The sequence below is a fragment of the Corvus cornix genome, chromosome 4 (genome assembly GCF_000738735.6).
Source record: "Corvus cornix cornix isolate S_Up_H32 chromosome 4, ASM73873v5, whole genome shotgun sequence".
In the NCBI taxonomy this organism is placed as follows: domain Eukaryota; kingdom Metazoa; phylum Chordata; class Aves; order Passeriformes; family Corvidae; genus Corvus; species Corvus cornix.
In genome coordinates this window covers 63,930,911-63,947,355 of record NC_046334.1, presented here as the reverse complement: position 1 = coordinate 63,947,355, position 16,445 = coordinate 63,930,911, and the positions used below count along the sequence as shown (strand labels likewise).

The 16,445-nt window shown below is 37.0% G+C and overlaps 1 protein-coding gene across 8 annotated transcripts in view; it reads left to right on the top strand.

Annotated features, from left to right (window-relative positions):
- Positions 1-16,445, top strand: part of RGS12 (regulator of G protein signaling 12) — an 86,639-nt gene that overhangs the window by 25,275 nt on the left and 44,919 nt on the right. For 6 of the 8 annotated variants that reach the window (XM_039550546.1, XM_039550550.1, XM_010401996.3 and 3 more), the window contains one exon: positions 16,388-16,409. In XM_039550546.1, the coding sequence (XP_039406480.1) occupies positions 16,388-16,409 (22 nt within the window). Of the gene's footprint in view, positions 1-5,699; positions 5,835-9,718; positions 10,501-16,387; positions 16,410-16,445 lie in introns of those variants that run through there. The other 2 variants (XM_010401995.3, XM_010401994.3) reach the window with 2 other exon arrangements.

Sequence of the window (16,445 nt, the reverse complement as noted above, 5' to 3'; positions counted from 1 at the left end):
TGTAAAAATGGGGGAACCTTGCAGTATTTTCTTGAAGACAAAAAAATTAGGTTCCTCCTCACCAAGAGGAACATTCAAACCTGTTTTTTCCTGAAAATCATTTTGGTACTTGTACTTTTGGTATTTCTCTGTGGTTAAAAATAGGGCAGAGTAGTATAAAGAGAGATATAATCTCATAGGGAAACAAGTGTCAAGTTCTTTAAGTATTCTTAAATAATCATTTAATGCAGAGAAATTTTTTAACTTAAAGATGATTTAATTCTTTTAACTAAGTATCAGGACAAGAAAAGATGGCTGTTGCAACTTTTCTTCTTGTTCTCATCTGGTTTCAGAAACCTTAAAACTATATTGTATATGATAAACAACATTTGTTCTATCAAATTTCTAGAGTTTAGTAATGTTTTCAAAGTTGGAATGTATCATGTATTCTTTTTAAAAAGCAGTGTGAGGACTTTTGTTAGAATGTTCCATCTTAATTATAACCATTAACAATGTAGTATTATTAGGTGTTATTATCGATAATAATGCTTGATTTTTTTTCTGTTTTGTTAATTCTACTGAATCAACTTCTTTTTGCATTTCATCTGCAAATTGAAAGCATACAACACATCTCTTTGGTATGAGGTTTTTATACTAATGAATGACATGTCTCTGCTGGATATTAGCTTTGGCATCTGTGGGTGGCAAAACCCCCTAAATGCTCATTTGACTTAATAAGGAGTTTTTAAGTGGGTACCTGTTTTTGTTTGACTGATTTAAATAATCAGACAAAGCTTACACAGGGAGATAATAGCTTCTATTAGACCAGCTAGTAGGAAAATCAGACAAGAAGATCTAAACATGCCCCAAACTTTTCCCACCCTCTCATATGATCTAATAAAAAGTATTAACTCTCTCTGCAGAGGTTGCTTTACTGATGTTCTTAGATCATCACCATGGCCACGACATCACCACTATGGCGAGTATAAGTACATGATTTAAGTCAAGAGGCCTCTTCCTTCTCAGCTTATAATAGTGAATTTAAAATTTGTAAAGAATGTATAGTGTTGTCTTAGATTTCACCAATTTGTTAAAGCTATGAAAACTTGCTGTGGGCTGCCAGTATATATGTGTTCCACTGTGTACCCCCTTTAGGTATTGTATCTTTAGCAATATTTTGTCCTAATTTTTATCTAAGATATAACCAATCAATAGGCAGTTTTTCTGTCAGCTTTCATGAAAGTGGGGGAAAGGCCAGTTGTGAAAAAACAGTGCACACATGAGAAAATCTCCATTTTTGTATGTAAAAGGCAGTACTGTATTTTTAGCGTGCTGATAATGAGTTCTTAAAGGCTTAATCCAGTCTTATATATGGATATTCTGAAGTCTGACACTGAGCAGCCCCTGATGCTGCTGTGTTGGAAGCCTCATGGATCTGTGCCCACAGATGAGGTTCTTGTTCCTCTTATCCCTTTGCACCAGGGGTCAGCTTCTGGAACAGTGAGAGGTGTGCTTAGTGATTTCAGAGTCTCTTGCTATGCTGGCTCAAACTGTCTTGCTGAACCATGATATCTAGATTTAAATAGTGTAAATTAGTCATGACATTACACATTGATGTTTTTACCTTGAATTACTGATGTGGTCACGGAGCTGATCAGTAAGACATTGAAAGCATCCTGGGGTTTGTGCCAGGCATTCTTCTGCTCTGTTCAGACCCTGGGTTGGTACAGTCCTGGCTGGAGTTGTTCACCTGCTGGGCTGCACAGTGGCCACGCACCTGTGCTGGTAAGTGAAACACTGCCAGGACACGGGGGCAGGCAGGGGATTGCACTGTCCGGACTGTCACACTGTCCAGCAGCATCCTTTGGTTTCACATTTAGATCTCCAGACTGCTCTATTAAGAATTTTAGACTCTCCAGCCTGCTCTAGAGGATCATCTTCAGGCTTTTACTTTGGCATGTGGGATCTTACCAGGTACTTTAGTTATATCTGTTGTTACTCTTTGAAGAAGGAAACATCATGCTAGTAGTATACATTTCATTGTTCTTCACAGATTGTACACCAGCATTACTGTTAAGCTTTTGCTGGTATTTTATACTATACCATAACTTTTAAAAGATTGTCAGTACCTCAAGTTTACATTTATAGTCTTTTTTATGGAAGGTTCTTGTGCTCCTCACAGTGTTTTGTAAAGTATCTGACAAAGTTGGGTTGGTCAACAGATGAGCAGTTGTGTGCAACCTCTTTATTGTGAATTTGAGATACTTATTTCTAGATACAATCCAGAGTGAAACTGATTTTTTTCCCCAGACACTGAGAATAATGGGATTTATTTTCTGTTACTGCAATTGGTAAAATGACCGTCCTTCAGTAATGCTACTTTTTTACTCTTTTCTCCTACTTTTGGGTTATTTTCTTCAGATTCTGGAGGAATTTGCCATGTAAATTTGCATGTAAAAAGCAGAGTAGTCAGAGAATGTGCTGAGAGCTGGATCTCATCTCTACTTTTTTTTGAGGTGCATATGGCAGTGCTCATCATGGCAGTGCTCACCCCATGCTGTGGTGCTTGAGAAGAAACCAACAGTGTTGCCTAGGATGGATTCCGTAGGGAATTAGGTCCCCATATGTGCAAAGGCAGGTGGCAGTATATGGAGAAATTTCTTTTTGAGGAGGCAATCAATAGACTGTCTGACCCTGCCACTCATGTGCTGTCCAATCCTTACTGCCTCCAGGCTTGGCTCTCCAACGCAAGCCCATTTCTGTCACAGAACCAGAGACACGATATGTGCTTTCAGGGACTAGAGACAAACTTGTATTCTGTATAAATTAATCTCCTTGTAGTAGCCAGTACTGCCATTCTTAAGATGTGTGATTAAAGGGACACAGGTGAATTCACAGGCTGTAAATACCTCTGCAGTTCATGGAACTACAAGGATCAGCCAGGGTGAGCAAATTCAAGTAACCATCTGAAGCTACAGAGGGGTTGTATTCCTTAGATCAGCAATACAAGGTCCTGGGCTTTGGCATTTTTTGGTTCTGGTTTCCTTGAGCAGTGACAGAACAGTCCATGCTCACACAAGTGGAGTTCTTGGTTGGTTGGCAACCTCTCAGGGGTGTCTTTCTCCCTAACCTAGCATTTTTCTAAAATTGGGCTTACTCTCTTTGAACTGAAACTGTTCCATCTTCTGGGTCTGAGGCATGTGACATTATGGCAGAATAATGCTACTATTTCTGCACTGGGGTCTGTTTCTAAAATGCAGAATTATTTGCTGCTTAAGGCTGATCCTTGCTGCAGTTTCTTATATTACATTTGTTGATTCAAGGGCGTCTTTTAAGGCTCCTCCCAAGAAGGTGAGCAGTGAGGTGAAGTTACTCCAGGTAATAAGGACAAGAGCAGTCTCTGAAGATGAGACCAAGGCAGCTTTTACAAGATTGAATGAATGGGCAACAAAATGGCAGATGAAAATATACGCAGATTGATGTAAAGTAATACAAATGAGGCGAAATAGCCCTAGCTTCATATAACAAATGATATATATGTTTCTTAGCAGACTGTTTCTTCTCAGAAGTGAGGTCTTTGAGTTATAAGGGAGAGTTGCATGTAAACAACAGCTCAGTACAGTAGTAATGAAGCAAAATCCTGTACTATGGATTATTATGGAATAAATGATTCCATTGCATACACCTGTGGTTTGTTTTTCCATACCTGGTCTCTTTATTTTAAAATGGTCTGATATATTAGAAGAAGAAAAAATTTAGAAAGGTGTAAGAAAGAGTGGAAAATTATGGGTGGGATAGGAAAAGTAGTTAGGATTGACTGCTCACTCTCTCCTTCGGGACAAGAAGTCGGTACCATTAATTAAAGACAGCTGGAGCCAGGAGCAAAACAAACAGGAGAACACGATTGTTCATGTAGGAGGTGAGTCGGTCTGTGGGATGCCTCACCACTGAGTGCTGTGGATGCAAGAAATTTGCATGTCCTGGAGGGAAAGTGGACAAGTATTTGGGAAAGAGAGCCACTGGGGATTATTAAGGAGACAAGCCATGCCAGGTTCAGGAAATCTCTTGAACTAAAAATACCGGGAGTCTGGGTGACTGTAATCAGGGAAATGTCTGAGTTGTTGCCCTGTGCTGCTTGCTGGTAGACTTCCATGTGTGGCCACTACTGGAAACACAACACTGAGTTTGATGAACCCATGTTCTGAACTGGTCATATTCCTAGATGTGAGGGTGGACAGTGCTTCTGCTTGGCTGTGGGACTGTGGGTGTCCTCTTGGCACAGGAAGCTGTGCTGCCTTTCCCTTGGTGGAAGGTTGTTGTGAAGGGCTGGCTGGCTGTAGGATCTCCTGGTGCTGGGTGCCTGCCCTGGGCACTGGGAGCATTCCTTGTTTGTGCTGCAGCGCTGTGGGAGGTGACTCTGCTGCCCTGCCGAGAGCTGCTGCTGCAGCTGCAGAAGAGATTGTCCAGGCAGCTCCTGTGTGGGAATGAGGAACTACGTGACTGGTTTGGTGCCTCTCTGTTCCTGCCCTCCCTTGCTGCTCTTCCTGTTACCTGGTATGTCTTTTTGTCACGTCACATGACAAAATAATATTTAAGGAGGGATATTTGCTCTGTGATGAGACCTGGTTGATGTTAGGGAATGAATTAAGGCTTTATTGAATGAACTGAATTGGTATTTCTAGAGCATAATCACAGAATACATACGGCACAAACGATAGCATCTGTAAATTGTTTCTGATTCTCTCTCATGCTTAAACTGCTGGGATTTTGGATGGGAGTTCGTACCACTTAATTTTCACTGTCCTCATGTATTTATCCATCCAGTGAAGTTGAAAAAAAGAAAGGAAAAAAGGAATCACCTATAGCTTCTACTAGGTGCTTTTTATTTATTTACTACTGCTTTTTATTCACTATTAAATCATTAAAGCATCTCACGTGTACTTCTAAAACTTAAAAAATACAGTAAAAACCCCATCCTCAGCTTCCCTCTGGACCAAGGAACTGCTGAAGAATGATATTTAAGGATTACTGTTGGGCAGAAAGTGCATGCATTTCTTTCTGAAACTGCACAGATATTGTGGGTCTGTCTAGAGAGTAGGTGTGGTATTGAAAATTATAAGAGTAATGTTTTGCTTGGAACATGTTCCTTGTAAATGCCAATGCTCTGCTTACTCACAAGAACACAGAGAGTTTTGGTAGGATGAGATAGGTTGCACAATATGCATACATGTGATTGTAATCACACTGAGAGACACGTACATACATGCCAGAAACTGGTAGAAATTTGCTGTGAGTCTTACGTGTTCTAACAATATTTTTTAAAAATTATTTTTAGATTATATTTTAATTATTTTTAGTAGAGATTGGTGACTTAGTTCATTCAGGTAATATGCTCATCAAAGGGGAATGTATTAAAAAACAGAGAATACTTTGGATGAGAAAGCGATGTTGACTCAATCCTTAAACAAGTTTGGACAAACCTTTACAACAGTGTCCTGTAGGCCCTCAGTGGATGTATTTTACATTAGCAGATTCCTCAGCAGTGCTGCTGTCTTTACAGAAGCTTCATTGTTACGCAGGACCTGCCTAAACACCATTTTGAAAGCTGCCTGTTCCTTTTGATGAGAAGATACAGAACCAGTACTGAGGGCGGGGAATGTGCTGGGGAGGGAGGAGAATGGGAGAGGTGTTGATAGGGCAACAGACAGAGAAGCCTCATTTTTTTACTGGACTCTGGAAGAAGTAAATATGTGTTCAGAAAGAGCGTAATAATAAAGTTGAAGGGACTGTTTCTTAGCAATGAGATATTAAACTATTTATACATGGAGAAAACTTTTACTGATAGTCAAGTGTCTGTAAGTATAAAGTTTTGTTTGTCTAAAGCGAGCAGAAAACAGGAATATGGTTTAATGAGTAGTCTTCCGAGCTAAGAAATCTTGCAGTGAAATATGATAAATTATGCTTCTAAGGATTCATTGAGGTTTTAAAGAGACAAAGTTTGTAAGTATAAGTATTTAAGTTGACTTTCTATATAAGCTCTGTTATGAAATTAAGAATACACCCTTTTTATAGCCATGTTTAAAATTCTTTTGCAGCATTGTGTTGTTTTTAAAATGAGTGTGGTAGATATACAGATATTTCTCTAAGTTTTTTTACAAATCTTTCACTTAATTTTTATTATACTTGCACGGTGTTTCCGTAAAGCAAAAATGTCGTTACAGATATGTTACCTTTTAATTGTTAGAGTGCTTTTTTTAAAGTTGTGCACCTAAAGGGATTTTTCTTCTTCCAGCTGGATTTTTATCCAATAAAACAGAATCCAGATGGTGTGAGTTATTAAAATAACTGAAAATAAGTTTAAGGTATTTATAGAACACAAAATTTCTGAGGTGTAGAGACTTAGATCAGTTTTGGCTTCTTGCTCAGAGAACACTTATTTTGCAAGTAAGTGTCCTAGCTGTATCATCAAATTTTGACATTATAGTCTTTTTCTTTATGTCTATATATCTCAGAATAAAATTGTTTTAAATGCTAAAAGTATGGCAGCAAAATTTTCATATTTTAAAATGAGGAGGAAAGTAAATAATTACAAAGCATAGGAAGATATTATATACATTATTTACTTGAAGTATAGTAGTTTTCCTGCTCACTTTTACATTGATTTCCTCAAAATCCATTAATTTTTAGGGACTACATCTTCAGTAGTAGGAAATTCAGAAGTGACTAAATGTGTTTCAGTGATGTGTCACTTAATCATATCCTCTTTAATATGGAGTTTAGTTTACTGTGGGACTGCAAGTTACCTTCTATCTGCATGTGCAAGTTATGCTGTTTCTGCATGTTTTTATTAGTGGGGAGAATTCAGTTGTCTTAAAATGTTTATCAACGGAAGGGGAAAATAAAAATGGAATTGTTTACAAGCATTTTTGAAAAACTGTATTTTTTTATTTTCATTTTTCAGTCCTCTAGAATTGTTTTTCGAAGTTTAAAATATGGCTTGTAGAACCAAATACTTGTTTTTAGAGTGGATTTCTGGATGACAAACCTTGAGCTTAGCCCTTGAAAACATGCACAGGAGTCTGAGCAGCGCCGCAGACAGCAGATGGCACTCGGAGCAGTCGTTTGCATCTTTCCCTTTGCTTCGCGGGATTTACTGTAGGGGAAGTCTCAGTGTCTGACAAGGCAGCTTCTACTTCAGTTATTTATACACGAGCAAGTTCCAGCTAGTTTGGCTTCAAAATATTTTTGTTAATATTGCATTGGAATAGGAAGGACTCTTATTTCAAAATTCATAGAGGGAATCCACAATGTTCTAAATGAGAGAATTTTTCCTCTTCTCATCAGTAGCACATATGGGGTCTGTTTATTGTTGAGTAGCTGACAAATCATTGACAAAACTATATTTAGACAGATTACAGAAAATTTGGAAAATTAGGGGAAAAAGCTTTTTATTTTATGGCAGAGCTTTCTTAATTTATGTGTAGGCTTTTTGATGCTCCTGCTTTTTATTTCAGTAACTGGGGTCAGTGAACTAAATCATATTCTTAACATGTGGCTGTCATGCAAGTTGTTGTTACTTTAATATGACATAATAAAAAATCAGTACTTGATGAGATTTAAGATTTTTGGTGGTGCATTCTGCCAATGTCACATTTAGCTTAGGACTCAGTGTGACGAGGAGCTGATCCAGGGGATTGCCTCTTTCTGGTTGCCTGGTGGTTTTTGTGTGTGTTTTCTTCTTTTAGGAGCCAGGGATATAATAAATCCTGTTCATCTTTTGACAAGTTAAAACTTATCCAGGCTCCCTGTCATTCTGTCTTTCTCTTCAGCTTTTTCTGCTCTGAAAACAAATGTACAAAAGAAAATATGAGCAGGAAGTGGAGGGAGGGTAGGAGAGAAAAACAGATCAACCTTATCTGGGGTCGCTACCCCTTCCCACAGTTTAGCTTCTAAGCAGATGGATGTGGGTTTACAAATGTCATCTTTGGTATATCTGAATAAGGCTTTTAAAGCTGTTGTACCATATTTTAACACTTTCCATTAATAGCTTTTCAAATTAACATTCCTTCTGCTTTTGACCTTTGACCTCTGAGTTGCCTGCCTGATATACAAGTATGCTACACAAAATCACAAGATTTTATATCTGTAGCGCTGAAATAAGCTATGAAAATGTAGAGGGATATGAATTTTTACAGAGCTTTCAGTGCCACATGACACTTCATAGCCATGATCATTAACTGCTGCTGTCTAATTGGTAGAGGTTATTTTTCAGTGTTAGTGGAGTCACTGTATGGAAAAAACGTGGATGTGCAATGCTTAGTTCAGTGAAACAAAATCAACAGTTCTAAATGTCTGTTTAAACTAAAGGATTATTAGGTTTATAATGCTGAGTGTGAGTGCCTAGAATGTGTAAAACATTGCCCACCCACAGTGTTCCCAACACTGCAGTTGCTCCAGTGAGCTGCTGATCTTGCAGCTACATCCTGTTGTTGCGTGTGGGGTATTTTCCTCTTACTCCTTCTTATGGGCAACATTCTCACCTGTTAAAATTGTACTAGTACTTTTGGTCTTTCTAGGTGATTCCTAGAGGATTTAGGTTGAGTGTTGAGTAAGTGCTATTCATAAAAGTCCTGTTTTGTGTTACCCCAAAAGGGTGTTCCCAGGAAAGTTCTTCAAGCATTTCTGATCCATTTGTGGTTTTTACTCATCCATTGTAAGGATTATTATGCACCTGATTGTTTGTAATGGTGTTGCTATTTGGTTAAAGTATTGGCAATGAAAATACATTCTGCATCCCACTCAGTTTAGTGTCAAACAAAATGCAGTATTTAAACAGCTCTGGCATTTTTTTCTTTCTGAAGTTTTACGTTTTGAATACTTATCCACACAGTAAAACTGTTCATCTGTGCAAGTGTCATAGGACACTTGCTTCTGAAATCCTAGAGTAACAGAGGGTGTAATTTATAATTTTTAAAACACATTTCTTCCTGTCTACCCACCCATTTGTTTCCATTGCATTTTGTCATGGTATTAAATACTTGTAGGAACATTCATTACTGTAGTGGTGTGCCTATTTAAACAATAATCAATCAAAAAATTAACTGTCCATCACAGCAATTGGCTTATGCCACGAAAATTCTGGTTAAAATAGGCTTCATCTGCAACTGAATTAAATTTCTTCCCTGATCACTGTAAATTAAATTGAGACGATTGAGTTTTTCTGTTAACCAAGTCTCTTCATCCTGAATGCAGAAATGGGAAGATGTGCAGACTTTTACATACTGACTGTTGCAAGTCAGTCTCACCATGGAATATTGAGTGAAGGCTCTTTTCTTTCCTCATTTTCTCTCTTTATAAGAAGTTCCAAGTAATAGTTGCCTTCTTCAGAGGGTTGTTTGTATATTAGGGGCTCAAGCTAGGAACTTTATGCATGAGGGGGATTCCACATGCTTCACTAAACAAGGGAGAAAGTTCCTCTTTCCTGAATGACTACTAGTACGTCCACCTAGGGTTTAAGGATATCCCACTAGCATAAAAATGCCCACTAATCACTCCCGGTTTGCAGTTCTGGTGTTTCTTTTTAGCAGAAAATTGTGTTCTGATTGCTTTAAAAATGTCAGCAGTGAATGCTTTAGGTACTACCACTGTTGTGGACAGCAGCAAACTTCCTGAAATGCTGTACTTTCCATATAGAGTCTCTTGAAGACACTGCTGTCACAGGCAAGTGAATTGCACTTCCCTCTTACATTACAAGGAGCCTATTTTGCTCTCTGTTCCTGAGGCTCTGTGCACAGTACTCTCTTGACATCAGCTGAGCACAGGTTCAGGTCGTGAGGGAGGAAGGGCAGAACAGCAGTTGGTTTCTGAAAGACGAATTTTGTCTTTAGTGACAAGAGGCTACCCCTAGGTTTAATGAAATAACGCCAAGTCTCCTTGTATTGCAGATTTTTTTGTGCAGTTTATAGTGTTAACCACTGAAAAGTTAAGCAGAATGGACCGTTTGAGGTCCTATTTTGTTCTGGCTTGCATTATGTAAAGCTCTGAAAATAGTGGTTTACTATGTAAATGTTTCTATAACTAACGTTAGGGGATTAACTAGTGTTTTTTTGGAAACTGTCTTGGAAATCTGTTTTATTGAATACAGGACTATAACACAGTTCAGTGTCATTTTATTTTCCTGATTTGTTATAGGAAACGTTCTAAAATACAATCAGCATGATTTATATAAAATGATCAAGCTTTTCTGGTGAGAGATAATTGAGATCTAATCTGAATCCCTGACGAACCACAGCTTCCTGCATTGGCCTGTTGCTATTGGTAACATAAAGGGAGTAAAATAGAACTTCATACGAAATGCCTTTAAACTTTACTGGCATGTACAGGCATGGAACAGCGTTGAATTTTTTAGTTTAATCTTTGAGAAGCCGACGTGTTAAGGAAATGCTTTTTCCATATTAAGTGAAGATGAATTTAGGAAGAGTACTGCTAGGAAAAATAACTGCTGTTTCTTACGAAGAGCGGGTAAGTGATATGAATTATGTTTAGCTAAAGCAAGGCATTGTTGCAGTGAGGAATTAGAATAGGCTATTGTTATTGGCAAGAAATTAGAGAAGAATGGTATCAGCTTCAGAATGCTTTTTGCTTAGCCTTTAAGCTTTTTTACTTTAAAATATTTGAGTTAAAATTCCTTTGTAAATGAAAACATTGGGTTTTATTCTCAGAGAAAAGTAATCTTGTTATACCAACTAACACTGAGCTTTTGATATGTATTTATGAACTATGCCCAGTATGTATAAAGCTAAAAACCCAGTATGTTTATGATGTGTGCCTATTTTTTAATTATGTGCAATGTATTTTGTATATGCTTTCTGTACCATTATATCAATATTATATCTTTAGGTAAGACTGTATATATCTTGTATATATCTTTATAAAAATAATTTTAGGCATGGTTTTGGCACTTAAGGCACTGTGTTTATATGTGATAGGATTGGTTTTGTTTGAGGTAAAAAGTTGAACATTTATTTCTTAAAGGAATTCCAAATGTCACATCATTTATTCTTCATTTATTGTTTTAATATATTCATATATTTGACAAAAATATACTGAATGTATTCAATAAAGTTATTGTACAGTAGTTGCACAGTATTTTTTTCTTCAGAACTCTTACATGCAGAATGCTTTTAAAGTGTTAACTGTTATAAATGCAATTTGGTGGTAGAGAATTGAAAAGTGAAATTGTGTAATAGTCCTCCTTTAAGTGGCATTCTGAAGGGGCACTCTTCTCAAAGAATTCTAAATCATGAAATTAATTGCAATAATATTTTGAAATGAGGACAAAAAGCCTGTAATGTTATGCTACTTTTTAGGTGAGAAGTACATTTGAGATTATTTATTAGAAGGAAAATCTAGCAATAATTGATGAGTAATATGGCTTTATTTTTTATTTAAAATGTTAGAACTGTACATACCATATTTTGTATGACATGATTTTGAGACATGATCACCCTCCCAGAGAACACTGGAGTTCATGCCATGAACTATGTTGATGCTGTAATATATTTAAAAATATGTGTATATCATGTAAATCTTGGAGTAATGTGACTGAAGACCTTGGGATCTGCTCATAATTCCTACCTTGGCAAAAGGAGAAGTTGCTTCAGGTGATTTAAGAAGTAGTTTGAACAAAGTTAGATGCAAGCAGACGGTCAACTGAGTGATAGGCTTTCCTGAGACAAGTGACAGAATGTTTGAAAGTTGGCTCTTTGTATTCAGCCTGTAAATCTTCAGAACCCAACAGATTCCCTGGAGTTATCCTCTGCACTGAAATAATATGAGGAAATTAGTTTAGAAGGTTGGTGGAGATAGGTGTGCTATTGTAACCTGAAAGGCTTATTTACAGGGACTATAGTAAAATAGTGTGTAAAAACAGACTCTGGCAGCAGTCAGAGAGTTCTTTGGATGCAGCAAGAAGTCGATGCCTGTATTAGAAGAAAGTGTGCTTTAGAAAGGTGACAGGTCATTTTTAATTCCTTTTCTCCTGAATCTTTCTGGATGCCCAAGAAAGGAATAGATATTTCTGTTTAGTCTATGATTTTGTCATTGTTAGAATAGGAGAGAGAAATATGTCCTCACTCTCCTTACAGATTTTACCCTCTGTGTCTTAGGAGGAGTGGGAAACAGAGACGTCTTTTTTGACTCAGGAAGGCACTCACCCCCACTGTAATAGCACAGATGATTTCATGTTGCTCCATTTTATTGCTAAGGCCTGGCATTTCCCAGTATGTGTCACCCCTGCCAGTATCCCCCTCTTTCCCTTTGTTCTACTCCAGTATTTGAGCATGACTTCAACTTGAGTGACAAATCTCAAGGTGGAGTAAAAGGACATTTTTGTATTGTGTTACCTGGGTAGTCTGTACACATGGATTTATTTGCTCAATATAATGTCTGGGCATACATAATATAATGTAGGGTATATTTTGGTTTTCTGCATGATATTGTTATGGCAGAATTTGACAGTACTTAGTCACTTCCCTGGGACCTGATCCATGTGAAATGGAACATGTAAGATGGAACTAAGTGGATAAGAGTTTCTGTCACCTGAAAGATGTCACCAGACAAGTTTCATGCAGTGGTGCACACATCTAGCAGGCTACAGGCTGTGAGAGCTAAAAGATATAACCTGTTCCAACCTTATGAACTTCCAGCCTTATGAATTATTCTCCTCTATGCCCTCTCTCCCTTTGTACCTTGTTGTTGGTGCAAGGTACTACGTTGTCTACTTCTATTCTGGAAAAAATATTAGGTACTTACAAAATAGTTTTCTCCCTGATAATTATTATAAGATTAAATTATTTTGGACTTTTTGCAAGCAGATCCTGAACACAACATCAAAAGCTCACAGGCCCTTCTGGTTTTTCCACCTAGCAAAGAGAGATGATGCAAAGGGAAATTTAACATGTTTTCTCTTATTCAGAACTTTATGCTATCAAATATATGCTGAAGCATTTGCCAGTTTACAGAGACCTAGAGGATCTTTTATGCTGTATGGTAGCTGGAAAGCCAGCCTTCAGCTTGCTGGCCCTGCACTGAGCTTCTCTCTTGAATCACAGGGATCAAGATCCTGCCCTGAAGTCCCTGGAGCAGAGTTGCATCCCCCAACTTTGTGGGGGGTGTGTGTGTGTCTGTGTAACTCAGCTGCTAATCCAGCTATGTGAGCAGGCACAGTTCCCATGAAGGCATATACTGGAAGACATTTTAGCTTTCCTAAATTAGATTTATTTTTTAAATAAATCAGACTCCTGGCATATACCATGGGCTTTTTCCTAAACCAATTTGGTAACTGGGGCAATTTGAAGAACTAATTTCAGTTCTTATCTGGTTGTGAAAGATTTGATGGTTTCATGCCATTAGATTTTATCTCTGGATGATAGTTCATATATACATTCACCACATATGTGTTCTGCCATTTGGAATTAAACGCTTAAATACTTTTTAAAAAATCTTCACATTAGCCCTAACTGGCACAGAGTCATGTCCTGTCCTTCCTCCTGTTTCAGAAATGGCTACCTACAGGAGCTGTTCAATTTTATAGCTTTCTGATACATATGCTTTTCAATAGGTGGTTCTTAATATGTGTGTAGTGTTAAATTTCATCAAATAATCAAACTTTTTAGGTGTAGGAGATCAAATTTTGTCCTGAAGAGCCTCCAGTGGTGGGAAACATGAGTGCTGAAGAATGAAAAACAGCCCCCAACATAAAGTGTATTTTCAAAATGAGATCATCATAGTATTTAAAAAAATCTGGTCTTGCAACTTATACTTTTCAAAGACAAATCTAGACAAGTTTCAGCTGAACAGTTTAGAAGAGAAACTTCTTTGTCTGAATGTGGACTGCATGCAATTTCTGACAGGTTTATACTGAGATTTCTAAGTACTCACAAACGTAGTTTGAACATATTACTGTGAATTCTTACACAGTAATTACAAGCTTCAGTTTCTAGGTGGTTTTATTGAATTAGGTGGATTTAGTTACACAGATGAATTTAAAGAACTGTTTTTAAAATAGATTTTATTCTGTGATCCATAGAAATAAACAGATAATCCTTGGGACACAATAGGTATATTTAGTGACTCTGTAATGTAAAATATATTTCCTCCTATAGGTGCTTTTAAAAAATGATCTAACATAAAATCTACTAAGGCCTTTCTTTGAGACATTTTAAGATGCTAGTACATGTAATGTAACATGGCAGTAGACAAAGCATTTCAAATAAACACACAAAACCAACCTGTGGTGTGTAGAAAGTTCACTGCATTAACGTATGCTAAATTGATTGAGATAAAACTCTCATTGTCCATTAATGATTGAGCTTTTCTATGAAATTGCACCATTTCCCCTTTAAAATGATATTTTATAATTGTAAACTTCCCAGTTTTTGATAAAAATAGTATGAATATTCTTTCTGCTATCATGAAAATCCTATTAATTTTGCTTCATACCTTTCAAAAGCATGAAGAATTGTACTTGGGGTTTGAATCTAGGTTAATGAAAGCTGACAAAGTAAATGACCATTCCTAAAATACAGATATTTTGAAAGTACTTTGATTTTTTTTTTCTGTCTAATGTGTAAACTGATACTATTACTTTACTTTGAGTCATCCTTTTCTTTGTTCTTTGAGAAATTACATTGAAGTTGTTTATTCACTAACTGTACTGTACCGTGATGTGACTAAGAAATTAGAAGCAATCACATTTATAAACCAGATTTTAGTAATGCAAATTAAATTTTCTAAATTACAAACATGAATTAAGTTATGGCTTCTGAATGCATAACATGATCACTAGACTTATGTGCAAAATAGAAGTAGAAAAGATGTCCTAAGGCCCACTGAAGAATTGTAACCAGAACTACGTTATTGATACCTGAAACAAAGCTATTAAAGGGAGATGCTTGGATATACTTTTCATTATATTATTATGCTTCACAGATCCAGAAGCATTTATTTTTGTGCAGTTAAGCAAGAAGTGTCACCATTTTTTTTGGTTTTTTAAAATCTTTTTCGTGAGAGATGTATTTGTGTTTATCTGAACTTAGCACCAGAGAAATGATGTCAATAGGGGTTAGTTTAGACTTTTTAAGTCTCAGAATACTTGTGTCAAAGACTAGATCAGATCCTCTCCTGGTGGTGATGCGAATGGTGAGGCCACAACTACTTGTAACAAGTTCTTCAGAGAGTGTTAACAGCAGTCTGAGAGCCTGCAGTGAAAGAAAGAAAGGGGAAGATATTACTAAAGGTTTTTGTGGATTTTGAAGAAGAGTGGGAGTGTTTCTTGCCAAGGCTGAAAAATACAAACTATGAAGAGGTAGCTCTTAACTTGAACTGTGTATATATTTGTGCTTTTCTTCCTCTGTGTATTTCTGATCTTGAAGAAGTTGTAGATATTGTAGGGCATTCTTTCCTAGCTTTTTAATGGACAGTACAAAAGAAGAGAGTTTCTTTTTAACTATTTAGAAGGTTCCCTAAAGGTTCAAGGACACTTTCTATGACCAAGAAAAGATTCCCCAAACTGAAATAAAAATACTTTCTAGTAGTCATTAAAAAATCAACCTAAACTGAACTCTAAAAAGCTTTCGTCCTCCAGACTACACTCAGCTGAGTGTCAAGTTTCAAGCATTGGAGTACCTATTTGGGAAATGGTCACTACTTGGATTTACAGAGGTATTAGATGCCTTGAGGTAATTTGTGATCAAAGTTGAGAAGTTTAGGGCAGATAAGTGCATAAACTTCAACGTTTCACTAGCATACTAGTTGTCCTTGAAAATCTGATGTACAGTACAGGTAGAGGTGGTGTGGAGTTCTTACTGGAAGTTAGTTTTAGCTTATTGCAAACACTCTGAATATCCTTGTGTGTCTGTGGCAGTCACAAGTGACTGATAGGGAAAGTTTTCAGAGTTACCTGACTGACAAAACACTGAATTTTCATTTTAATGACGCATATCTCCAGATACTACAGCAAATTAAAGCGCACGAGGTATTGTTTTCATTTTAAGTCTCTGCAGGTCAGTTTTAAGTATCTACTTTTTCACAAGTACCAGCCGATTGTCTCTGCCCATCTAAGGACTTTTGGAAGCAGTGTAGCTGCCACAGCAGAAATCTTCCAGTAAATATTAGTGGGATCAAATCCCTGGACAGTAGTGGTTGAAAGGCCTGGGGTGAATTTCATGGTGGGAAGAAAACACCTGTGAGAAATAACAGCTGGTTTCTTTAGAATTTCCTCTCTAATATTATGTTATTAGTAAGATGATTAAAGTAGCTAGCACTGCCAGTACTAAGTGAAGCTCAAAGATTTCTGATACTTGCCATGAAACTTCAGTAACACTTCTTTTTTTCTTTCTTATTGCAGTCAGCAACTGTTTCTGATGGAGGTAAGCTGAAGCTTGTTTTTACTTTATAATGAAAAG